At 44.1% G+C, this 26,596-nt stretch overlaps 1 protein-coding gene across 1 annotated transcript in view; it reads left to right on the forward strand.

Moving 5' to 3' along the window:
- SLC28A3 (solute carrier family 28 member 3) overlaps positions 1-26,596 on the forward strand; it is a 66,701-nt gene that overhangs the window by 25,411 nt on the left and 14,694 nt on the right. The window contains exons 7-13 of the mRNA XM_044446897.1: positions 211-324; positions 1,597-1,674; positions 9,270-9,350; positions 10,988-11,068; positions 12,386-12,511; positions 14,210-14,340; positions 25,661-25,829. Of these exons, the coding sequence (XP_044302832.1) occupies positions 211-324; positions 1,597-1,674; positions 9,270-9,350; positions 10,988-11,068; positions 12,386-12,511; positions 14,210-14,340; positions 25,661-25,829 (780 nt within the window). The remainder of the gene's footprint in view (positions 1-210; positions 325-1,596; positions 1,675-9,269; positions 9,351-10,987; positions 11,069-12,385; positions 12,512-14,209; positions 14,341-25,660; positions 25,830-26,596) is intronic.

The raw sequence follows: 26,596 nt of genomic DNA on the forward strand, positions 1-26,596 counted from the left end.
TACACTGACCCTAGTTCTATAAAAGTTTCTTTTGCAAACCTTAGAGTTCTCCCAAGCATGCAAATACTTCCCACTTGATTGTTTGTGGCTCCAATTGGCATCCCCCTTCCACCTGAGTTCACTATTAGACGGTGTAATGTGGTCAATTCCGTGTTCTTTCTATGCCTAGTAGTTCCTATCATTTAGTCTTTCTCTTTTATGTGTGGCTAGGTTGTGTGGAGACCAGTGCTTTGGGGTATAGGAATGCAATTTTTTCTTGGACTAATAACACTGCGGACAAAAGTAGGATTTGATGCATTCCATTGGCTTGGTGAGCAAGTGCAGGTAAGCCCCAAGTGAACCATGTTACTTTACCTTGGCTATATATATATCAGCAGCAAGAAGTGGATTGGGCACTTATGTGAGGGGGAGGAAACCCATTTGGATGGCTGTGCTTCAGAGGGACAGGAACCCCAAAATAGGTTTATTTGACCATGCTCTGGGAGCTGACAGAAAGCAGCCCGGAGTAGCTCAATGATTCACATAGTGGCTGCTTTAAAGGTGGCCTGACACATATATGGGACTCCTGGTAACAAGGAAAAGGCAATTGCTTTTCCCACCAAGACTCCTGAACCTTCACTTGAAAGCTCTTCAGTATGAGAAATAACCCCACCCTGAAACTCTCTTGAAGAGCTGCTGTCAGGAAAAATAATACTGAGCTAGACAGAACCCTGATCCAATCAAGTAAAAGGTTGCTATAGCTTTATGCTAACATCCCAAACCCAGGCATATTTACTTAGAATTAATTTCCACAGTGTGAGTTCATTTAGACTCACTTCCAAGTAAGGGCTGACACCTGCTGAAAGAATTCTTAGTCGGAAATCTGATGCATTTACCTGTGGCTAAGTTTCAGTGAATACAGTGAGAATTGCTTCCAAGTAAAGAGAATTGTTCTGCAACTCTAATTGCAAACATAGAAGAAAACTTTTTTCTCTTGTGTTGTTCTACTGTACCACAGTGCCACCTAGGGGCTATGTAGTAGGAAAGCAGGAAAGGAAACCCTTTTCTTGTAGTGGTTGGGTCTGTCCTGCAATGAAACTGCAAGTAAATGCAGTAGATTAATAGCCCCATGTAGAAAAGCTCCAATGTATCATTTTGAGCAGCACCCTGAAGGCCTGCTGCCCCTAAATATTTATTTACTAATTAGCAGACCCCTAATTTAAGAAGGGTGACTGCTCAACATGATAAATAGGAACTTATGACAGTGTCCCTCTGGGCCCTTCCTCCACTATCCACTGTGGGTATATTCTTCCTTATGCAGCTGTTACCCTTTACAGAAACTGGCATCACCTTTGCAGCAATGTGAAGCAGAATTTTTTCTTGATTCAAGCAACTGGGAATTCCAGTCAGTTCTGTTCAACCACATATTTTGTATAATCTCTGGCTCTCCCAGTTGGTCATATTTGATTGTTCTCCACAGACACACCTATTGAGGTATATCAATTAAGACAAATGTCAAGATGACCTGAGAGGGTAATAAGTACCTAGCATACTGATGTCTAGGGAAAAAAATATTGCCAATGTTATTTTTTAATCTTTTTTTAATTTTCTTTCAAGGCTTTCTTGGCATACACTGATGCCGGTGCGGAGTTCGTGTTTGGTAAAAAATACACCGATCATTTCTTTGCCTTCAAGGTAACTTGCCATTGTTTATGCTGTATCTGGTATGATATAGTATCAACTGTACAAAGCCAGGTAAACTTAGAAAAGTAGAAAATTCATGCATGGCTTTATTCCTCCCCAAAGGAGTGCTTCTGTTTGGGATCCTGGCCTGCCATTCCCTCCAAGCTGGTCCTCTGTAGCTGGAAGGGAAGGGAAGGGAAGGGACAATGCAATCCTATTCTGGCCATATTGTTTGGTAGAAGACAGAAAGATTCAGATTCAAACAGGTTGTTGTAATACTTGTTTAGAGGAAAAAACTATTAATTCCAGAATCCACATTAATGTAATACTTTTACTAGCCCAACCTGTTACAAAAATGTGCAAACTTTTGACATCTCTAGATCTGTTCATCAGAGCTCTTCATTATAAAGGGATTTAGAGATCTTGAAAGCTTGCACATTTTTGTGACCTTTATGTGGACCTAATAAAAGTAATACACTAATATGGATTTTGAAACTTGACTGAATGGTCAACAAAGCTACATTAGCTTTCTGTGAAACTCCATTAAAGAACTTAAATTTAACCAACTATGTGGGCCTGCAGCATAGTACTGAACTTATTGCTTATATAATTCCTATAATTCTCTTTCTCATTCTCTGTGAATAGACAGGCAGATAAATGCTAAGTTTCAAAAAGGAGATTCTGCAACTATCAGACAATTCTCAAAAGGCTGCTTTCAAACAAGTCATCTTCATTCTAAGTATGCCCTCAAATTTGCCAAAGGGATCAATAAATCTCAGAGATTCTCCTCTTTCTTTCTTGGGCTAAGGAAAAAGTCCAACAATACTTGACCTGTTTAGAAGTTGCTGTTGCCCAGCAACAGGTCCTTGATACCTCTTTCCTACCTGAGCAGACAAGAGGAGGCAATAAAATTATCTCCTGCACCCAGTCCTCTTAGCTCTTGCTTGCCTGGGCTGTGGGGATAGGTTGGGCCACCTAAACATCTGTCTACTAGACATATATAACTCTTTATTCTGAGCAGCAGGAGTAGAAACCTAGCAAGAAGAACTTGGTGTATCTCTGTGGTACTGGCATATTGGTCACAGTCCATTTGTCAGAAAATAGCTGCTTCTTGGATCCCTTGCAAGTTTTGTGCCATCTGTTTCAAGGAGAGAGAGAGTTTTAAATAATAGCTGCATGTGTAACATAATAATAATGGCTAGACAACAGAGATAGCCTAAGCAAAGACTAATGTTCACAAAGAGAATGAGGGAAGAGTAGGGGGTATGTACAATATTAGTCCAGTAGATCCACTGAAATGCAATCCTACCTTCTGCACCTTAGTTCTGGCACATTAGACTAGAGAACACTCTCTGTGCAATTTTACTCATGATATTGGGACAAAATCCAGAAGAGTCATTGTCTATTTCATCTGGAGCAGATCAATGTCAAGTGCCAGGCTTGATGTATATCCCAGTTAGCAGCCGTGTTCCAAAAGAAGGATTTCCTTTGTCAGGCAAAAATGTTCTGCTGCCTGAAGCAGCTAGTTGAAATACTGAACTCTAAAACAGGGGTGGGAATGTGTGGCCCTCTCATAGGCCATGAACTTCATGTCAATAATGAGGGATGTTGGGGCTCTCCAGTTGTTGAATTGCAAGCCCCATCTTCTCCATCCCTGCCTTCATCCATCCCTCCTGCTGAAACATTCAGGCAACAACTCCTACATTCTTCTATTTCCTCTTTCTTAATGCTGCCTGAATCAAGTTGCTTCATCCCGCTAGCCTCATGGATTTCTATATAACACTAATCATCATCACCATTCCCTACTCAAGAGTTTTTATGGGTTGTTTAGGTGGCTATCATTCATGACTTCCAATTTTGCTTCTCTTTTGAAGAATGCTTTTGGTGAGGGTTTTTTATTTAGTTGGTTTTGTTGTTTTTAAGAGCAGGAAAAATACAGCATTTAATTGAAAATAAGAAAAAAACCACTTTTTTCTCTTGCATTATTCCACTATACCCCAGTGTCACCTACAGGTTATGTAGCAGAAAAGCAAGAAAGGAAACTTCCTTCATGCAGTGGTTGGGTCTCAGTTCTGCAATGAAACTAGTAGATGCAGCAGATTAATAGAAGAACCCTCACTTGTCATGCTGAACAACTAAACGTTTATGTATTAATTAGCAGGTTCCTAAACTGCTGTTTAGCAGGCAATGGCGTTCATTCAGTACTAATTCTCATTCTATTATTTTTATACATAAACGGTACATGTGCAAACAGAAGCATAAGAAGGATCCAGAAAAGAGAGAACAAAATAAGAGAGCTTTCTACTTTTTTCCCCGAGAACAAAATCAAAATTGCCTTTTAGATGCCCAGTATGTGTACATGTCACAGTAACCTGCATGATTCATGTTTAAGTATTAACTTTGCATTTTGTCCTTTTGCTGTGTGGGAGAAATCACATTCTTAGTCTGTCATGGCTTAAAATTGAAAATTGTAATCATGATCACAAAAACAGGAAAACACAGAGAACATGAATAAAATAGCCTCATTCAGATGAAGCATGCCTGTTTTCTACATGATACCCCATGTCAACCATATTCACAAATTTAAGGGAGGCAAATCTGCGTTACAGACCAATCTGTAGCCTCTTTGTCCTTCCTGAAAACATGGTCTGGTTAACAGCTGTTCCTGTGGATCATTAGCTTGAACTACGCAGTTCAAAACCTCCTTTCCATAACGTCTGGGCAATGTCCACAGGTGTTCATCTGTAGGAAAGGGACATGTAGCTCCTTGCAGGCTAATAAAAAGCCATTTAGTCTGTACTCAATGTTGGGTAAGAGAACAAGGAGTGATTCCTCCCCACACTCCTCTCCACAAAATGAACATATCCTTTATCACTCAGACAGCAGCTTTTAATGTTAGATAAATGTCAGGTATCTGTCCACTGACCTGGGAGTATTTTCTAGTACTGAGAAAATAAAATTTAGGTACATTTTATTATATAAAAACTGCAGGTTGGCTGCTTACAAATGGAACAGCTTAAAAATGGTGACATCCAGTGGGGAGATCCAGATGTTCTCACTCAGCCAACTGATGCTGTGACTTCTAGATACCAAAGAAACTAAGTCTAATTTTCAGTGCTTTGGGGTGGAAAAATCATGGTGTCTCTCAAGTCTGGTGCTTTCCAGATATGCTGGACTAGCAATATCATCATCCCCAGCCCAAATGTCTATTGGTCATGCTGGTTGGGAGTAATGGGGCCTGTAGTTCAAGGTATCTGGAGGGTACAAAGTCAGAGAAGGTTGCTGTAATAAACACACACACACTCTGGCTAGGTTCACCCATCACAGTGTCAGCATCTGGGGCATGGGTGGCTGACTTACAGACAGGAGCACCAGGACCTGGGCAACCGGGTGCAGCACGAGGGCGAGTCCAAGAGCACAGTCACACTGTCCAAAGGTCAGAGTTGAAGCACAAGGCCAAGTCTGTTTGAGAGGCAAATATGGTCAGGCAAACCGGGAGTTGGGAAGCCAAGAAGACAAGCTGAGGGAAACAGGGACCTTGAGGGCTGGAGCAACTGTTATTTTATTTATTAAAAGCTTTTCTAGCCTGTCCCCTACAGAACATCTTGGGACAGCTTACAATAAATAAGCAGAATAAAGCAAACCCCACAGCATCCTACCATTAGCATACTAAAACTCCAGTTAAATCAATTAAACATTAAAACAGTGGGAAAATAAAAAGGGTTTTGCCTGACACTAAAAATAATATAACGTTGGCAGCAGGCGAATCTCTCTGGGAGCATATTCCATAGTCGGGGCGCCACCACAGAGAAGGCCCTCCTCTGGGTACTCTCCCTCCTAATCTCTTTCAAGGAGGGCTTCCAGAGCAGGACCTCCACCTCAGATATCAAGGGGCAGGATGGCACATAGGAAAGAAGGCGCTCCTTTAGGTATCCCAGACCCAAGCCATTTAGGGCTTTATAGGTCATTACCAGCACCTTACATTGAGCCCGGACTTCAACTGGAAGCTAGTGTAACCAACAAAGGACAGGTGTTAACATTCTGGCATCATTATTCTGAACCAATTGAAGTATCTGGACCATCTTCAAGGGCAGCTCCACATACAGTGTGTTACAATAATTCAACCAGGAAGTTACCAGAGCATGGGTCACTGTTGCACGGCAATGCTCATCCAGGTACGGACCCAGTTGGTGGATCAGCCGAAGCTGAAGGAAACTGCTCCTCACCACCGCTGCCATCTGGAACTCCAGGGACACCTCTGGGTTGAGGAGCACTCTCAAACAGCAAACCCTCTCCTTTAGGGGGAGTGCAACGCCATCCAGGACAGGGCTAAAATCACTTGCCTGGAAGGCTGAACTGCCTACCAACAGGACCTCCATCTTATCTGGATTCAGTCTCAATTTATTGGCCCTCATCCAGCCCAAATCCTTGGCCAGATACCAGTTAAGGACAGCCACTGCCTCACCTGGACTAGATGTAAAAGAAAGGTAGAGCTGGGTGTCATCAGCGCATTGATGACTCCACAGCCCAAACCTCCAGATGACCTTTCCCAGCATTTCATGTAACTGTTAAAAAGCATAGGGGATAAAATGGAACCCTGGGGAACTCCATGCCAAAGTTGCCATGGTGCAGAGTCATAATCTCCCAGCACAACCTTCTGGAATCGGCCAGACGGGTAGGAGTGGAAACACTGCAAAGCAACTCCCAACTCCCAACCTGGCCAGCCTATCCAGAAGGATACCATGGTCCATGGTATCAAAAGCCACTGAGAGGTCCAGGAGAACCAACAGGGATGCACAACCCCTATCCCTCTCGCTGCACAGGTCATCATGCAGGGCAACCAAGGCAGTTTCAGTTCCATAGCTGGGTCTGACGCCAGACTGAAATGGGTCAAGATGATCAGTTTCCTCCAAGAGTGCCTGGAGTTGTCCCACTCGAGCACCTTGCCCAAAAAGCTTGCATTCTGCATCAGGGCACTCAGCTCCTCCCCAGCCCATAAACTGAGATTCCTTCATAGGGTTTTCTGTATTGCTACCCCGCATAATAGAAACCAGGGCTCAGTTCAGGCATTGTGTCTCATGCAACTGCAGTCATGTGAGTGGAGGTGCAGGGCCATGCTAAGCAACCCCATCCTTGCCATTATATTCCCAGTGAATCCTGCCCCTCTGCTTGTATTTGTTGTGGGAGGGGCTGGGGGAAGGTCTTAAGAAGGGGCTTGCTCTACAGGCATAAGTTCTCTGGGCAAGTAAGAACGCATCATGAGGGAAGCTTCCATGAGTAGAGAAGGGCCACCTTTCAGGACGCAGCACTGGGCAGGCATCAGTGACAGCAGGGGCAGAACCCACGAATGCTGCCCTTTTGTCTGCCTCACACCAGGCCCAGGGGCCAAATCTGGCCCCCAGCAGTTCCTCCGGTTTCCATGTCCCCTTCTCCATTTCACCAGGTAATTCCTGCTTCCTTACACACAGTGCCAGCCATTTGGTGCTTTTTGCAGTTTTATTTCCTCATTGGAAAAGGAAGACATGCTTCTCTCCTTTTTACAATATGCTGGTATTTCAGGAATTTTGGCTCCCTCTCCTTTGCATTTGTTCCCACCCAGCAGAGGAATACAGCCCCAGTATCTCCAAAAGTGAATTCAGTTCTTGAACTGAAAGGGAATTGAGTCTCAGTTCTATAATACAACCAAAGTAGATGCAGCACAGTAACAGCCTTGTGTGGAAAAGCTCTGACTGTTCAGAGGAATGAAAATTTGGCTGGTATAGATGTGGAGGGCTCTGGTTCTGGATAGGAATATTGTTACAGATCCCAACAAAATGCAGACATTCATGCAATTCCTCTTCCTTGCACACAGAAAACAGGCATGTCAAGAGACTGGGAGGATTGTTCCAGCCTATCTTTCTCTGACTTGTTAGTTTTCTGCGTGCAGGCAATACGGCATTTAGGAATGTGAGTTCCCACTTGCTGTCTGAAGTGGGACTGTCCAGACACAGGTTTACTTTCTCAGTGAGAACTAAGTCATGAATTCAGTTCAGTTCATCCCCATCTGTCTGGGGATTCCTCAGTAGGAAGGTATGTCTTGGTATTTATTTATTTATTTTTCAATTTATATCCTGCCTTTTTCCTACAAAGGGCTCAAGGCAGCTTACATCTCCTCCTCCATCTTATCCCCACAACAACAACCCTGTGAGGTAGGTTGGGCTGAGAGTCTGTGACTGGCCCAAAGTCACCCAGTTGGCTCCATGGCTGAGCGGGGACTAGAACCCAGATCGTCTAAGTCCCAGTCCCATGCTCTTAACCACTACACCACACTGGCTTAGTATTCGCTTTAGGATCATCTTTTCTCCTGGTTAATTTATCTGATTTATTTATCTGATTTATTTATTTAAAACTTTTATATGCCATCCCCACATGCCTCGGCATCTCTGTAGGAATGAGGTGTTTGATATTTTTTCTCATTTTTCGTTATTTTTATTTATGGAAAGTATTTATTTGTCATTGGCCATACATGCCTGATTGTCTGCTGTTTTTGAAAAACAGTTAAATTATTACTCCTCTCCCTGGTTTTTTTTATTATTATTATTATTATTATTATTATTATTAGAACATTTCTATGCCGCCCCTTGCTGAAGCCTCGGAGCGGCTTACAACACAAATTTACTCAGATTTCTCCCAGGATCCCTGCTATTTGTGAGAATTGAATTCCTGTGCTCTCAAAATGCAATTTTGCCAAACATTCTGCAGGTGATTTAATTGTGGGGAGGAGAGAGATATACCTAGTTGTCAGTTGTTTTTCTAGCTACAAGCATGCCACTCTGCATTTCTGAAACCTACATTATTGACTCTGCTCCTCTTATCAAGCACAGAATGTCAAAAGGAATTTTGCTTTTAAAGCAGTCATCCCCAAATACCTTGCTTGGATACAATAATCAAGGCATGCTTAAGCAGAGCTGGTCCTGAATGACAGTAAATTAACCACTGTTTATACAATTTAATAGGTAACTGTCTTCGATGGAAAGATGCCATCCACATAATCCTTGATTTTATTATTGTCCACAAGACTATATGAGCCCAAAATCTATAATCAAAGCCAGAATTAGCAATTCCTGCAGTTGCATTACAATCTCATGTGCACACATCTAGACCATAAATTCCCAACAGTGTGCGAGGGGGAAGTAAAATTAAACCCATCATGTTGGATATAATACAACCATTTTTCAATGCCCTTTGGAAATTCTCAGTGCAGCATTAACACCCGCACCCCACAACTAACTGCAGTTGCTGTACCAGCTATGACCAAACAGGGTGTTGTTTTTTTAGCACCCATACTATGGGATGCCCTCTACAGGCATATTTGTCCAGAGTCTATCCTGCTGGCATTTTGGTGACAATTTTCTTCAACCAGATTTTGAGTGGCTGCAAACTTAGGTAGCTTATGAATCTCTGCTGTCAATATTGCTGATGATTCTTGCTATAGTTTCGTGACTTTGCATTTATTTAACATATATAGGGACACATACACCCTCAGATTCCTGTAATCTTTTTATATGGATGTGTAGAACAAGGAAAACTATTGACAATGGACATTGTTTTGGTTGTCTCCATGCCAGGTCCTGCCGATAGTAGTTTTCTTCAGCACAGTGATGTCTATGCTTTACTACATTGGATTCATGCAGTGGCTAATTAAAAAGGTAACAAAGCCCCAGGCACTTTTCTCATATTAAATTTCCTATATTCTATACATTATCTATTAGGTCTTATTGTTGATTTTAAAAGGCACACCACCCCTCTTCTCCAGCTCCCACTCCCAAACTAAAGCATCTTTTAAAGTACTATAAATTTACCCATCAGCTTGTCAAACCTAATATCACACCAGTGTTTCATAGCTAAACTCCATTGAAAAAGAAGCTAAGAAACAGGTAACTCATTTTAGTTTTGGTAATTCTCATTCACAATTAGCTGGCCACAAATTCATTATGACTGTCAAGTTCTGTTTTTTAAAATTCTGCCCACTCAGTTGGAATGTCTCTGAGCATGTCCAAAATTCTTTTTCCTTCCCTTATGTCCTTTACATGCAGAATTACTTTCCTTTCTGAAACCAATACAACCCGGTCTATTTAGACATTAGCTGCTTATTTTTATTTCTCTGAGAAATAACCCCCTACAGGTGCAGTGACCCCCCCCCCCCCCCCAGTTGTCTGCAGTGTCACCAGTCATATGAAAATGGATGGGTTTCCTTTGTGCAGTATTGAGTTAATAGTGTGTCCCTTCCCAATCTGGATTGCAACTGTGAGCAATTTGTTACGGTCTTCACAATCCCAACCCACAGAGGGCACCCTAGGATTACTTTTCAGAAAGTGAAAAAAGACCTAGCTGCCTCCAATGTCTTTAAACTAACAAAAGTAAGTGTTGTGTATACTTCCTTGTTAAGGGCAGGCTGGCCACATATTTTCTGTACATTCATAGTTCTTACATATAGGTGGCACCTGATGACACCTTTGTCTCGGAACTCCCTCCTCTCCCCCTCCAATTTTGCAACAGCTGTTTATGCATTCCCTTTTTATTTGATTTGTGCCCTGTTTTTCTACCAAAAATGACAGTAATGGCAGGGTACAATCATCTTCCTGATTAAAATAATAATAAACAAATACATCAAAAACAATTAAAGGCAGAACAATAAGAGCAAAACCAGCATCCAAGTAAGCACACCTGCTTACTTGCCAAAAGTCTGCTTGAATAAAGCTGTCTTTGCCCTCCAGCAGGAGGACAGCAGAGAGGGCAAGATTAGCTTCCCCCAGCAGGGGGTTCCACAGCCAGGAAGCAGCCACTAAGAAGTCCTTAGTTCACATCACCACCAAAGCCACTTCTGAAGTTATGGGTCCCAAAAGAAGGGCTTCTCACAAAAATTTTAAAGAATGGGCAGGCTCATATGGGGAACAAGTTAGTCTTTCCAGTAGCCTACCATTAATACTAGTCAGAACAATATTACCTACACTGATTAGCTGCTTATTAACATTCCATGACATCACAGCAGCTTCTCTTATATATCAAATAATAATGGCAATACTGGAATAGGGAACCTTGGGCCTGCCAGTTTCTTCTTCTGCCACTCCCGGTGTTTACACTCACCTCCGAGGCATTGACAGGTTTCCTGCATTTCCTGCTGGCAGGTTGACAAAGGAAGCCCATACATAGGGCATACCAAAAAGACTCTCTTGAAAAATGAAAATTGTTAACTTGGGGAAGACATAGAAATTGTACTTTTAGGCAGCTTGTGAAGCAGCTTGAGCATGCAGAAAATTAATTTTCCACATTATAACTTTCTTAGGTTGGATGGGTAATGCAAATTACTCTGAAAACAAGCCCTGTTGAATCTTTGGTTGCAGCTGGCAACATATTTGTGGGACAGGTAAGACTGTGAAATAAAAGAATACACTAATAGCCTTATAGCTATTTAACTTCTTAAATTAAAAATAGGTCAGGTGGTAAGAGATATATCATTACACAAAGCCATTCCTTTCCCCTGAGAGACAAAGGAACACTCATTTATATGCTCCTTCTCAGAAGCTAGCTGGTAGTAAAGTATTTCCAGCAGTTGGGCAAAAGTTTAGTTTTCTTAATTGCATAGAATGGCACCAGAAAAATGCTCATATGGCCTATACCACCCTTCCACAGCTTAGGATACAAAAGACTGTCAATCTCAAATAATTAATTGCATCTTTTGAGAGTATGAAATGGTTTCTCACACCTTTTAAAGGCATGAGAAACACCCTATATTTTGCAGCAGGTAAAAGGTATACCTGGAGAAGGTATAAGTGGAAACAGTTTTGTAAAGCACTGAAGAAAGGTGGAGAAATTGTAGAAAAACAAACTTTAGAAGCTTGGGAAAAGAAGCCAATGTGGGATGTAGCTTTTGCAATTTAACATTCTAACTTAAGTTGCCTTACCTCAGCCTAGTACTCTCTAGATGTGTTGGTTTTGAACTCCCAAAGTTACCAGCCCCATATGGTCATTGGTCATGCTGCCTGAGAATGATGTGAGTTACAATTCAACATGTCTGGAGGGCACCACCTAGGGAAGGCTGCCATGTGGAATGTTCAGCACAATTCCACAATTAAGGGCCCAGGTCTAGTATTTCTTTGAAACTAGAATCCATTAAATTTGCTAAAAATATTTCCTAAAAGGTCCTTCTAGGATGAAAGACTCTCAGCTACAGAGTTGATCATCTCCAAGTGATAGATGGGTTATAAGGAAAGAGAAGGAAAAGGAAAATGCTGGTAATGGATGGTTGCTTTGCAATTAATATGCAATGCAACTGGGAGTTTCTATCTCCAAGGCCTTGGAAGTCATTACTGGAAAGATGCATTTCCTAGGGCTTATGGTCCTGTATATGTGATGTTAATTTCATCAAGGCATTTTATGTGGGACTTGAAATATCAGTACAACAGTACATCAAAAAAGGCTTTTCTATCACAAAAGCTCAAAAAGTCAATTCTGCAAAAACACTACAGCTAAAGCAATGTAGGCACGTTCTTATTAAGGAAGCAACTGCAACAGGATATTTATTTAAGAAAAGATCTTGACATCAACAGGCATTTTTAGTTTGGCCAAACAAAACTAAGTCCAGCTGAAGTGTGATTCCATGCTACTAGCAAAATACAATGATATAATTAGAGAAGTTGAAGTCAAATGTATTTGCTTGCTTTTCTGCCTTTTTTTCCTTCAGTCTGAATCGCCTCTCTTGGTGAAGCCATATTTGCCTTACGTTACCAAGTCAGAACTCCATGCTATCATGACAGCAGGGTTTGCTACTATTGCTGGAAGTGTCTTAGGAGCATATATTTCTTTTGGTGTAAGTAAGAAAGGGAAAATTCTACCTTTTAACTATTGTTTATTTTCCAAGCTATTTTTAAAATTTCTCTTGCTTTTTTCTTAGCTCATTTCAAATCCTTATCCTAGTATTATTATTACATGCTGTTAAGTGGTTTCTGACTCATGATGATGCTATAAAATGTCCTTTCCTTAACAACTTTGCTCAGTTCTCGAAAACCCTTATCCAACCTAGCCCCCTTGTTAATAGGAAGAAACATAAAATGGAACTGTAGTATCCCTCTAACTAAATTTTTCTAGAAGACCCATAATGTATTAACAAGTTTTCCTCCCTTTTTTGATGAAAACTGCCATCCTTAAAGCATGGTCCACCTAAAAAAGATCAAGCACCAGAATCCAGAGTGTATTCCCAACTTTGAGTGATGAACATATATTTCCAAGGTTTATGCTTCTATTAGTTGGGTATCCAAGAGGCAGAAGAAATAATCCAATGAAGAGAGTTATGTTGTCTGGGATAACTGCCAGCAATACAGAATTTGGAGGTGTTCTCTCAATGAATGGTATAGTTGTTTTGACATGGCTCATTTTGGGCAAAGCTCCATTTATTTGGTTCCACTTTCAAATCTCTTTGTGATAGCCTGGCAAGAAATAGTAGAAACCCTGATTCAGTTCTGATAACAGATCTAACCTTTAAAAATGGCTGATGTGGAATTACTTTAAAGATAAATCTTCTTTACTTAATGCCCTTCATTTCCTTCCCTCTTCTGGTTTAGGAGCAACAAGTGGGACCTTCCACAAAATATGGCAGTCTGGAGTGATTCTGCTTAGGGTCCAAGCCCCACTCTAGTCCATTCTGCCTGCTCCCACCCCACCTTTCTTTTTTCAGACATCAGAGAGTCAGCATTGCATGTCCATTGAACATGCTCAGTTCTCATTGAACTCTTTTGGAATGTTTCTCAACCTTAGAGTTTTCTTTCCCCCTCAGGATAGTTTGCACATTTGCAAATCTTGGGGTCCTCAAATCTGCATTGGGTAAATTTGGGGGGTACATAAGTACTGGCACTCAAAGTGATCAATATTAGTATGTAGTATTTCCCAGAATCATGCTAGATTTCTTGTGGCATTCAGAACCTGCCTTTTCACAATGCCTAGTCTGGACCTTCCATCATTAATTCATTCATGTATGCATTACATTTCTATACCCCTATAAGCTGATGCTCTTAAATGTTTTTGCTTTTGGGAAAAGTATCCTGTTAATGCCTTACTCTCTCATGTGCATCTGGTGCCTACCTTTTTACATAGACTATGGAAGGAGATAATTAGGTGTTTTCCTTCTGTAGCTAAGGTATCCTATGGTCTGTATTTTTAATTTTCGGTTTAAGTGGTTTTATATCATTTGATATGTATGTGCCTTTCCTGGGATCAGAAGGTGAAGGATGTGCAACAGATTAAAGTAATACTATATAAAATATTTGTTCATATGTTTCAGCATATTTATTTCACTAGGGCAACAATCCTAATTTGGTGTCCTCCCTAGTGATCATATTGGCAAGGGATAATGGACATTGTAGTCAAATACCCCTGGAGGTCCCCAGGGTGAAGAAGTTTGCAACTTCTAGGGCTTGAAAGGGCTTGAAACTAGGGCTTGAAAGGAATGGTCTTCAATTTTTTATGCCCAGAATAAACAGCAATGTTATCTTTTTACCCTTTGCCATTCCAGGTGTCAGCTTCTCATTTACTAACTGCCTCTGTGATGTCAGCACCAGCCGCTTTGGCTATTGCCAAACTCTTCTGGCCTGAGACAGAGTGTCCTCAGATAACCACACAACAGGGCACAAAGCTAGAAAAGGGGTAAGGCGGTCTATACCTGAGGCTCAGTCCAGACAGATGGAGGTATTGTTGGTGCATAGTTTGTCTTTCCAACTAAGTGATATTCAGCCTGTTCTGGAAGGGTTTCTACTCCCCCTAAGGTAGTGGGTTTGTGGTTCCAGATTGCTCTTGGATTGACTTCTGTCACTAGAGACAGAGGTAAGACCCAGTACCATAGAGCATCTTTTATATGTCCTTTTCTATAGTCTAGCTACTGTTATCCATGTTTTGGAAACCTTTTGCCTAGATTACTGCAATGCCCTCTACCTGGTGCTGCCTTTGAAAACAGCCCAGAAATTTAAATGGTGAAATAAGACTGTGAGATTGTTATCAGAGACAGGCCATTATGCCAGTATTTTTCTATTTGCATTTGCTGCCAGTCCATCTCAGGACCCAGTTCAAACAATTGGTATTAACATTCAACGCCCTAAATGGTTTAGGGCCAGTTTACAGGAAGGATAATCTTTTCCATATATACATGCCTGGACCCTACAACAGTTCTCAGCAGAGTTCCCCTGGGAGACCCCATGAGGCTATTAAGAAGGGGGGATTTTCTGCTGGGGCACCCTGGTTGTGGAAAGAGCTTCCTAAAGTGGCTCACCGGGTGCTTAATTGTGTTTGTTAGAGTGCTAAATGAAGACCTTTTTATTTTCCCAAACATTTCAGTTTGTCAGGTTTTATTTTAAATCTTAAAATACTGCATTATAAATCTTTGCACTGCTACTAGGCTGTAATTGGTTGTCATTTTATTTTATACTGTAGTTTTAAACTGTATGTTGTATTGTATTGTATACAATGCTTGTGCTTTGTGATTATAAAGCTATGAACCACTCAGAGAGCTTTGGCTATTTACCACAGAAGTGTAATAAACAAATAAATGACAAGGTGTAGCCAGAACTGAGAGAAGCCATACAAACAGATGTTCAATAGTTATACTGGCCAGCCTTCAGTAAAAGCTTGCAACCAATCAGGAAAACCTATCCTTGTTTCTGATTAGAGCATCATAAATAACATCTGTACAAGTTCACCTTAAGTTAATTTGAGCAACATACATATACCTTCCCAAATGACTGAGCTTTTCTTCTCTCTAGCATTTTGTGCCCTTCTGATTCCTTACTCAGGGTTGTTTATGGGCTATTTAGGTGATGTCATTATGTTCCAATTTGGCTTCTGTTTTTCAGGGCACTTTTATGTTTTGGTTAGTTAGGTTTTTTTTAAATGGGGCATTATATTAGAATGGGGAAATTGTCACGTTTTTACCTTGTATAGCTGAGCTGTTTCACTGCAGTGCAACTCTACCTACAGGTTACGTAGCAGAAAAGAAGGAAGCAAATACAGAGCTCAGCTCAAAGTGCTGCAGTGAAACCAAAAGTAGCAATTAACAGCCTAATATAAAAACGCTCCCCTTCGTGTATCACTGCCTTGTTGTGGTGAAGGGGCTTGTGTAGCTCAATGAAGCTATGAACTATGCTGTGCAGGGCCACCCAAGACGGACAGGTCATAGCAGAAAGCTCTGACAAAACGTGATCTACTGGAGAAGGAAATGGCAACCCACTCCAGTATCTTTGCCATGAAAACCCCATGGACAGTACCAAAAGGCAAAAAGATACGATGTCGGACGATGAGTCCTTCAGGTTGGAAGGTGTCCAATGTGTTACTGGGGAAAAACAGGGCTAGTGCTAGTAGCGCCAGAAAGAATGAAGCGACTGGGTCAAAGCCGAAAGGACACTCAGTTGTGGATGTATCTGGTGGTGAAAGGAAAGTCCGATGCTGTAAAGAACTATACTGCATAGGAACTTGGAATGTAAGATCTATGAATCAAGGTAAGCTGGACGTGGTCAAACATGAGATGACAACACTGAACATCGACATCTTGGAAATCAGTGAACTAAAATGGACAGGTATGGGTGAATTTAATTCAGATGACCATCAGGTATACTACTGCGGGCAAGAATCCCTCAGAAGAAATGGAGTAGCCTTCATAGTCAATAAAGGAGTAGGAAAAGCAGTAGTGGGATACAATCTCCAAAATGGCAGAATGATCTCAGTTCGAATCCAAGGCAAACCATTCAACATCACAGTAGTCCAAGTCTATGCCCCAACCACTAGTGCTGAAGAGGCTGAAGTTGACCAGTTCTATGAAGGCCTACAACACCTTCTGGAATTAACTCCAAAAAATGATATCCTTATCATCATGGGGGATTGGAATGCTAAAGTAGGAAGCAAAAAGATAATTGGAATAACAGGCAAGTTTGGAGTACAAAATGTACAAAATGAAGTGGGAAAGGCTGGCAGAATTTTGTCAAGAGAACACACTAGTCATAGCAAACCCTCTTTTCCAACAACCCAAGAGACGACTCTACACATGGACATCACCAGACGGTCAACACAGAAATCAGACTGACTATGTGCTCTGCAGCCAAAGATGGAGAAGCTCTCTACATTCAGTAAAAACAAGACCAGGAGCTGACTGTGGCTCAGATCATGAGCTTCTGGTTGCAAAATTCAGGCTTAAATTGAAGAAAGTAGGGAAAAGCAATAGGTCACTCAGGCATGACCTAAATCATATTCCTGATGAATATACAGTAGAGGTGACAAATAGATTTAAGGAATTAGATCGGATAGACAGAGTGCCTGAAGAACTATGGATGGAGTTTTGCAACATTGTACAAGAGGTAGCAACTAAAACCATCCCAAAGAAAAAGAAATGCAAGAAAGCAAAATGGCTGCCTGAGGAAGCTTTTCAAATAGCTGAGAAAAGAAGGGAAGCGACAGGCAAGGGAGAAAGATGAACCAAATTGAATGCAGAGTTCCAGAGAATAGTTAGAAGAGATAAGAATGCCTTCTTAAATGAACAGTGCAAAGAAATAGAAGAATACAATAGAATAGGGAGGACCCGAGATCTCTTCAAGAAAATTGGAGATATGAAGGGAACGTTTCATGCAAAGATGGGCATGATAAACGACCAAAATGGCAGGGACCTGAGGCAGAAGAGATTAAGAAGAGGTGGCAAGATTACACAGAGGAACTATACAAGAAAGAGCTTAACGTCCCTGATAACCGCGATGGGGTGGTCAGAGACCTTGAGCCAGACATCCTGGAATGTGAAGTTAAATGGGCCTTAGGAAGTCTGAGCAACAACAAAGCTAGTGGAGGAGACAGTATTCCAGCTGCGCTATTCAAAATCCTAAAAGACGATGCAGTAAAAGTGCTAAACTCAATATGCCAGCAAATTTGGAAAACTCAACAGTGGCCACAGGATTGAAAAAGGTCAGTTTACATTCCAATTCCAAAGAAGGGCAATGCAAACTACTGCACTATTGCACCCCTTTCACATGCTAGCAAAGTTATGCTCAAAGTCCTACAAGCTAGGCTCCAGACCGAAAACTACCAGAAGTAAAGGCAGGATTTCGAAGAGACAGAGGAACTAGAGATCAAATTTCCAACATACGCTAGATCATGGAGAAAGCTAGGGAGTTCCAGAAAAACATCTACTTCTGCTTCATTGACTATGCTAAAGCCTTTGACTGTGTGAATCACAACAAATTGTGGCAAGTTCTTAAAGAGATAGGTGTACCAGACCATCTTATTTGTCTCTTGAGAAACCTATATGCAGGTCAAGAAGCATCAGTGAGAACTGGGCATGAAATGACTGATTGGTTCCAAATTGAGAAAGGAGTTCGGCAAGGCTTTATACTATCACCCTGCCTATTTAACTTATATGCAGAGCACATCATGAGAAAGGCGGGGCTGGATGAATCACCAGTTGGAATTAAGATTGCTGGAAGAAATATCAACAACTCAGATATGCAGATGATACCACTCTACTGGCAGAAAGTGAAGAGGAACTAAAGAGCCTCTTGAGGCGGGTGAAGGAGGAGTGCACAAAAGTTGGTTTGAAACTCAACATTAAGAAAACTAAGATCATGGCATCCGGTCCTCTCACTTTCTGGCAAATAGATGGGGAAGAAATGGAGGTAGTGACAAATTTTATCTTCCTGGGCTCCAAGATCACCGCAGACGGTGACTGCAGCCAAGAAATTAAAAGACACTTTCTCCTTGGGAGGAAACCTATGGCAAATCTCAACAGCATACTAAAAAGCAGAGACATCACCCTGCCAACAAAAGTGCGTATAGTCAAGGCTATGGTTTTCCCAGTTGCAATGTATGGTTGTGAAAGTTGGACCATAAGGAAGGCTGAGCGCCGAAGAATTGAAGCTTTTGAATTGTGGTGCTAGAGAAGATTCCTACAAGTCCCTTGTACTGCAAGACAATCAAACTGGTCAGTCCTAAAGGAGATCAACCCTGACTGCTCTTTAGAAGGCCAGATCCTGAAGATGGAACTCAAATACTTTGGTGACCTAATGAGAAGGAAGGACTCACTGGAGAAGACCCTAATGCTGGGAACAATTGACAGCAAAAGAAGAGGATGGCAGAGAATGAGGTGGCTAGATGGAGTCACTGAAGCAGTCGGCGTGAGATTAAGTGGACTCCGGGGGATGGTGGAGGACAGGAAGGCCTGGAGGTATGTTGTCCATGGGCTTGTGATGGGTTGGACACGACTTTGCAACTAACAACAACAGAAATGCTCTAGGTCCATCTTTTTCTCTCTAGTGTCACTAGGTTACTAGTCATTCTTCTTCGTGGTCTCTGCATCACACATAATGGGTGCTGTGCCTGCGCAGTTCCTGTAGCCGGGTAGAATACAAAAGCTTTAATGGGTTTTGGTGGGAACTGTGCTATAAGAGGCGGAGCGCCTGCCATTTCCCTGTCTTTTTTCGACCGCCAATCGCTTTGCCTCAAGCCGTTTGTTATTGTTCATTGTATCTTCTTGCTCTTTGTTCTAATCGCCTTTTTCTCTTCCTCTTCTAGTTAAGATAATCCAAGTTTTATTACCTTCCCTTCCCTAGTTAAACAATCCTTTTCCTCCAAAAAAAAAAATTATACTTCTTACCTTTCTGCTATCGTTTTGCTATCCCCCTTTTCTCAATGGCTCAGCGTGCGGCCTTTCGAAAGTGCTCTGTATGTGGGCCAAAATGTTTCCAACGGACCCTCATGAGCTTTGCCTCCTATGCTTGGGAGAAGGACATTGCAGTGATAAATGCAGCCATTGTCAGGCATTTACTAAACAAACCCGGAAAAATCGGGAGAACCAGCTGAGGAAGATCCTTTGGGATCAGGCCCTCATAGCTTCGGACGAGCTTGCCGTCCAGGCCGCTCCAGCTGACCCCTCCATGGTGACCTCCCCTCGTCCACCATTCAAGGGAGCTGCTTCCAGGGAGACCACTTGCCCCTCCCATTCCTCCTCTCTCAAACAAAAGGAAAAACGGAAGTACACCGGGCAAGGGGATCCGGCGATCCCGAAAAAGTCTAAGAAGGACAAAACCGACAAGGCCAGCCGCAAGCACCATAGGCTTGCTCAAGAACTGCACCGGGACCCAGGTTCAAGCACTACATATGTCCCAACAGCCTCACTGGTACCGATGCCATCTACACTGACACTGCAGGCTGTGATGCAAGTTACGCCGCCTAGTTCCCCCCAGAGAGTCACACTACCCAGTCCTACGGCATTGGATCCCCCTGAGCCTATGATCCATGGATCGATGTCTGACGGGGAAATCCAAGACTCACCACCTCAGTTGATACCGAGGCACCAGCGAGCTCGTACACCGACACTGATGCCGTCATTGCCAGAGGTATCTCCAAGGCCTCCTCCGCCAGCCAGCTCTCACCGCCATCACCGTTCCTCTGGCCAATCCACCAGGAGATGGGTCCCGATGCCCTACACGGGGCTCGAGCCACCTCGACCCTACTACTGGGACTATCCGCCTCTGTATGATTACTACCCCATGCCACCGGAGCACAGGCATTGATCCCATCCCACCAGGACTGAAATGCCCTCCACCTCGGCGCCCACAACTTCCCGTCCTCCTCCGTCTCCAGTCCAGTCATCTTCCAGCCCTCCATACCTCTACAACTCGGACTCTGAGGACTCAAACCAACTCTCCACATCTCCAGATGCAGTCATCTCCACCCAAGGACCTGGGTCTCCAGAGGAGACCTATGCCACTTTTGGCGAACTCATGGCCCACCTCACCTGGTCGCTGGAGATTGAGGTCAAACACCAGCCGTGTACCAACAAGGACAGTTTCTACGACATCGTTTGTAAGGAACAGTCTTTCACCATCTCCATCCCACTCACCACCACTCTCCAGGAGGCTATGACAGACACCTGGGAATTCCCTAGCCAGCCGCATCTGACGTCCCGGAGGTAGGAATCCATGTACAAGGTTTGGGAGCAGGACATACCATTCCTTTTGAAGCACCCAAAACCTAATTTGATTGTGGTTGAGTCGTTCCAGGGGCAAGACAACAGAGAGCACTCGACCCCAAGAGACAAAGAGGGCAGGAAGATCGATTTAATGGCACGCCGCATCTACGCGGCCATGGGGCTGGGTCTCCGGATTTCACACTATGAGGCAACGATGGCCAGGTATCAGTATTTCTTGATGCAACTGCTGGAATCCATCACCTCCACTATTCTGGAGCAACAGCACGACCTGGCCTGCATCTTCATCCGGGAGGCCATGCAGCTTTCCATCCAGCAGCTCACCATCATGTTGACTGCGACTCTCGTGCGCTCGTCGGATCCATCACCCTGCACCGACACGCCTGGCTACGTTCCTGCAACTTCCCCGATGAGACCAAGAGGCGCATCGAGGGAATGCCCTTTGATGGTTCTGACCTCTTCCATGATCGCATGGACCATAAGCTCGAGCACATTTACAATGCTTGAGCTACCACTCGGAAGATGGAGATTCCATATTCCAATTGCGGTCATAAGTGGCCACAATCTCGCTACCCTCAGTACCAGCCTTACCATCGCTATCAGCCACGCCACCAATACCAGCCGTGCCAGCAACACAACTGGGGCCAACCTGCCGCACAAAACCAACAAGGCCGTCGCCGCCAACCTGCCAGCAAGCAGCAGCGCTGACGAGACGCACGAGCTAATCTTCTCTCCCCCTTTCCACTCTCCTCCCTCCCTTTTGGGGACTGGCTGCAAGGCAGACTCCCCATTTGGGAGTCCATCACATCTGATAAATGGGTACTTTCCGTCATTGAGAATGGATATAAAATCGAGTTCAATACCGTGACCCCCTCGGGACCGATCCGATACACCTCTCCATTGGAGGTTCTCAGAGATGAGGTCTCCCAACTACTCCATAAAGGAGCAATTCAGCGAATCTCCCGTTCTGAGGGGCTCTATGGCTTCTACTCGAGATATTTTACGGTCCCGGAATGGGACAGTGTTCTACGCCCTATACTCAACCTATGGAGCATCAATACATTTATTACAACTAAAAAATTTTGCATGACCACCCTTCAAAATATCCTCTCCTTACTCAAAAGAGAAGATTGGTTCACATCTTTGGACTTAAGGGATAACTATTTCCATATCAGCATCTGCCCGTCTCACAGGCGGCTTCTCCACTTCACGGTTGGCTCCGATATCTTTGAATATAATGTTCTCCCTTTTGGACTTGCTACAGCTCCAAGAGTTTTCACAAACAGCATGGCACCTGTTTGCGCCCACCTTCGGCTGCAGGGTGTCCAAATTTATCCCTACTTAGACGATTGGCTTATTGTCTCTCCATGCCGAGAGCAGTTACTCTTGGCCATCGACACTATGTGTACACTGCTGGATGACCTCAAACTCTGTATTAGTACCGAAAAATCCTGTCCCGCTCCCTCGCAGGTCATCAAATTCATTGGAGCACGCTTTGACTCCATTCAAGCAAGAGCGTTCCTACCACGGGCTTGAATGGACAATCTTTGTTCCTCAGCCCAGCGCATCCAAGAGAGCAGACAAACTCTAGCATTGTTCATCCAGAAGCTGCTCGGCCACATGTCCTCAACTATTACAGTTGTCCCAAACGCCAGACTTCGGATGCAACCGCTGCAGCTGTGGTTCAACAGCCTTTTCCAACCACAGCGCGACTCCCCAAAGCTTCCACTTCTACCTCCAGTCTCGGTTCATCAAGCTCTGTCTTGGTGGACGAACAAGGACAATCTCTCAGTAGGCGTGCCGTTCCATCAACCGCAGCCCTCGGTATCGCTCCATACCGATGCTTCCCTTACAGGCTGGGGAGCACACTGCGCCAACCTCCGTACTCAAGGCACCTGGCAAGCCCACGAAAAGACCGAGCACACCAATTATCTTGAGCTGCTTGCAGTCTTAAAAGTGCTCCGCTCCTTCAAACCCACTCTTCGGAACCGAACAGTACAGGTAGCCTCCAACAACGTTGTGACTGTCTTTTACATCAACAAGCAGGGTGGCACAAGGTCAGTACCGCCGGCCCATCTGGCCCTACAGATCTGGAACTGGTGCATTCCCAGAGGGATCACCCTGCTGGCAGTTCCTCTAGCGGATGTGGACAATGAGGAGGCGGACTTTCTCAGCAGGCAAATGTCCTCAACCCACGAGTGGGAGCTGGACAACTGCATCTGCAGGGACCTTTTCCTCTGCTGGGGCACCCCATCCATCGACTTGTTTGCCACAGCCATCAATTCAAAGTGCCAGACTTACTGCTCCCGGGAAGGGAGGGGCTCGAATTTGCTGGGCGACGCCATGATGATGAGTTGGTCAGATTCATTTCTCTACGCGTTCCCTCCAATCCCATTAATCATGAGGACCCTAGAAAAAGCTGTTCACGACAAAGCCCAGGGCATTCTTGTTAAGCCTTGGTGGCCATGCCAACCCTGGTTCCCGACCATCCTCAACCTCTCCCACCAAACCTTTGTCTATCTACCACGGGTCCCACACCTGATCACACAGGAAGAGGGGGCGATCCGCCATCCCGATCTCGACTCACTCAATCTCACCGCGTAGCTCCTTCACTAACCGTCCCCTGTCACCTGACTTTGGTCCCGACAAACTCTTCGATCCCGATGGCCGCTACTTGCCCGTCGGTACCTGAACCACCTTCGGTACCAACAGAGCCTCTTCCAGCCATACCGAGCACGACCTCCCTACAGTCGAACATTAACTTCATACTACAATCCGCCCTACAACCAGCCACCCACCGATCATACGATGCTAAGTGGAAATGCTTCACTGCCTTCACAGAGACCAACCGGTTCCCTCCTCAGTCAGCTTCCATCGAGAATATCCTATTCTTCCTGTTCTCCCTACATCAAGATGGGCTTAAGCCCACTTCGATTAGAGTGTACATTGTGGCACTTTCTCATTATCAAGGCCCATTATCCGGATCCTCAGTGTTCTCTCACACACTCATATGCCGCTTCCTCAAAGAATTACAGAATCACCAGCCTCCAACCTGCCCCACGGTCCCAACCTGGAGCCTCTCGGTGGTGTTACAAGCCCTTACCAGGGCCCCCTTCGAGCCCATGGCAACAAATGACCTACAACTATTATCATGGAAGACTGCCTTTCTTGTCATCATTACTTCCGCCAGAAGGGCAGGCGAATTCTGCGCTCTCCGTGTAGACCCGCTCTACCTTAATTTTCATAAGGAAAAGGATGTCCTTCATACTGACCCTGCGTTTCTACCTAAGCTCGCTACACCCTTTCACGTCAATCAGGACATTGTCCTACCAACCTTCTTCCAGACTCCCTCAACCCCGATAGAGAAGTCTCTCCACTCTCTCGATGTATGTCGATGCCTAGCCTTTTATCCATCCCATACTGAGAGCTTCAGAAAGACTAAGTTCTTAAATACTACGAATCTGACAAAGGCACCGTGATTTCCTCCCAAAGACTCTCGAAGTGGATCGTTCAAACTATCGAACTGGCGTACCAATTGGCCAAGCTGGACCTCCCGGTTGCTCCCAAAGGACATTCCGCCAGAGCTGTGGCTGCCTCCTCGGTGTTTTCAGCGGGCATCCCGCCACCAGACATCTGCAAGGCAGCAACGTGGACAACTCCTTGCACATTCACCAGACATTACAGACTCGATGTACAAGTCAGACAGGACTGCTCCTTTGGCCGTGCCGTCCTTTCCTTGATTCTCCTCTGACAACATTGACCCACCTCCGGTTGGTAAGCTTGCTAATCACCCATTATGTGTGATGCACAGAGACCACGAAGAAGAAAGGCAGGTTGCTTACCTGTAACTGTCGTTCTTCGAGTGGTCATCTGTGCATTCACACAACCCTCCCACCGACCCCACTCGGTGTTGGTGGCTGGGACACCTGTCTTGGTGTCTCCAGCATAGGGGCAGGTACCTACCATATTGTCAGCCCTTTCTCTCACCAGTGGTTCCTCGAGCTTACCACTCTCAGCACCAGGGGGCGATCGGACAGTCTCCATAGACTGAGGGAAATGGTGGGCGCTCCGCCTCTTATAGCACTGAGAGGGAGGGGTGCGGAGTTCCCGCCAAAATCCGTTAAAGCTTTTGTATTCTACTCGGCTACAGGCACTGTGCAGGCACTGTGCATTCACCCATTATGTGTGAATGCACAGATGACCACTCGAAGAAAGACAGTTACAGGTAAGCAACTCTGTGGTACGCATTACCTCCATGCATGTTCACTTTGAGGTAGATGACAGAGATATTCTGTATGCTGCTGTTCCTGTCATACATCCCTATAATTTCATGGCCATCTTGGAAAGGGCCTTTCTGTACCCTGCTGCAGTGCACCTGTAGTATCATGACTTCACCCACAGAGGTTCAGTTGAATTGCATGAAACACAGCACTGATAGGAATTTTTACCTATCACTATGTATTTACTGTATACCAGAAAAGCTAGATCTGTTAAATGTCTGTGGCCAAAATCACAGGAAATTGTTTGGGTGGAAAGGACTCATACTCTGCCCCCCTGAAAACTGAACACTAGACTAGAACTGGTATAGTGTTGTTCAATGGCACACACTGAGAACCAGAAAGTTCCCAATTCTTATCTCATAGAGCCCTGAACACATTTGGCGGTGCAAGGCCAGTGGTTATTCAGTTATATAATAACCAGTGAATTTCAGCCTTTTGTAACACCCATAATAAACTGCCTAATGCAGCAACATCATTTTGTCTAATTACCTCCTGTGCCTTGTATTACTTGGCCTGGGTTAATGTGCACATGGTATTTTAATATTCTCAAAAAGCTATATACATTCTCAGTATTGTTAAGAACATTACGTGCCAGTTTTGGCTGGTAAACCTTCTGAGAAGTTAAAAGCAATGCTTTCTGTCACTATAGAAATATATATTTGCTCTACTTGTTGTTTTTAATGTGGAAATATCACACTAATGTGCATACGTTGTTCTTTTTTTCTTGGTGAAGAGACTCCAAAAATCTGTTGGAAGCGGCTAGCCAAGGAGCTTCTGCCTCAGTCTCCCTGGTGGCAAATATTGCTGTGAACCTGATCGCCTTCCTTGCCTTGCTGGCTTTCTTTAATGCAGCCCTGTCTTGGTTGGGGAACATGTTTGACTACCCACAGTTGAGTTTTGAGGTATTGCCTTGTACATGTTTAGTTAAGATGTGATCTCTTTCTCGCTCTCTCTGGCATGTACACACACAGTGCCAACTCTGAATTTTGGGGGACGCTTTGGCACGACACTTTCAGTGGGCCCCATCCCTCAATGAGTCTACTTTTTGTGGCCACTATCACCATTGCTCTTACTCCTCATCCTTTTACCCCTCATAGCTTCTATGGGCTTGCTTGGCAGGCAGAGAGCCAGGGAGCAAATAGGCAGGGCCACCTCCAGGCACTGCTCTTCTTGCCTCCACTGCAGTCTGGGCCAGAGCAGCAAGCCCATGAACAAGCACATTGCATTGGTAGAGAAGAGTAGCACCTCCAAGAGAACTCTTGCCATGGAGCTTCTGCTGGGATATGACCCTTCCATGCCTACTTTGACACCAACCTTGTACACGCACATGCATGCACACCCATTCAGTTGCATTTTCACATCAGGTGTTTGGCAGTTGCAAGTAACATTAGAGATGCTGCTAATAGCAAACAACTACTTTGGGGACTTGCAGTTCATGGAAGAAGACCCTGCTCCCGAAGTATTGCCTGTTTGCGCCTATTCCTTAATGTCAGCAAAAATGAGAAAGTGGAGATTGGAGATTCCTTCCTCCATCCTTTCATACTTTTGTAAAAAGCAGCTGCCTGGAGTCCAGGAGGAAGACGGGGAATGATCTGGATCAAAGGTATAGTTTAGCCCAAGACAAGGGAATGTGCAGCTTCCAAATGTTGCTGAACTGCAATTCTCATCA

Source organism: Varanus komodoensis, unplaced genomic scaffold (genome assembly GCF_004798865.1).
Source record: "Varanus komodoensis strain SLA01 unplaced genomic scaffold, ASM479886v1 scaffold5, whole genome shotgun sequence".
Lineage (NCBI taxonomy): Eukaryota > Metazoa > Chordata > Lepidosauria > Squamata > Varanidae > Varanus > Varanus komodoensis.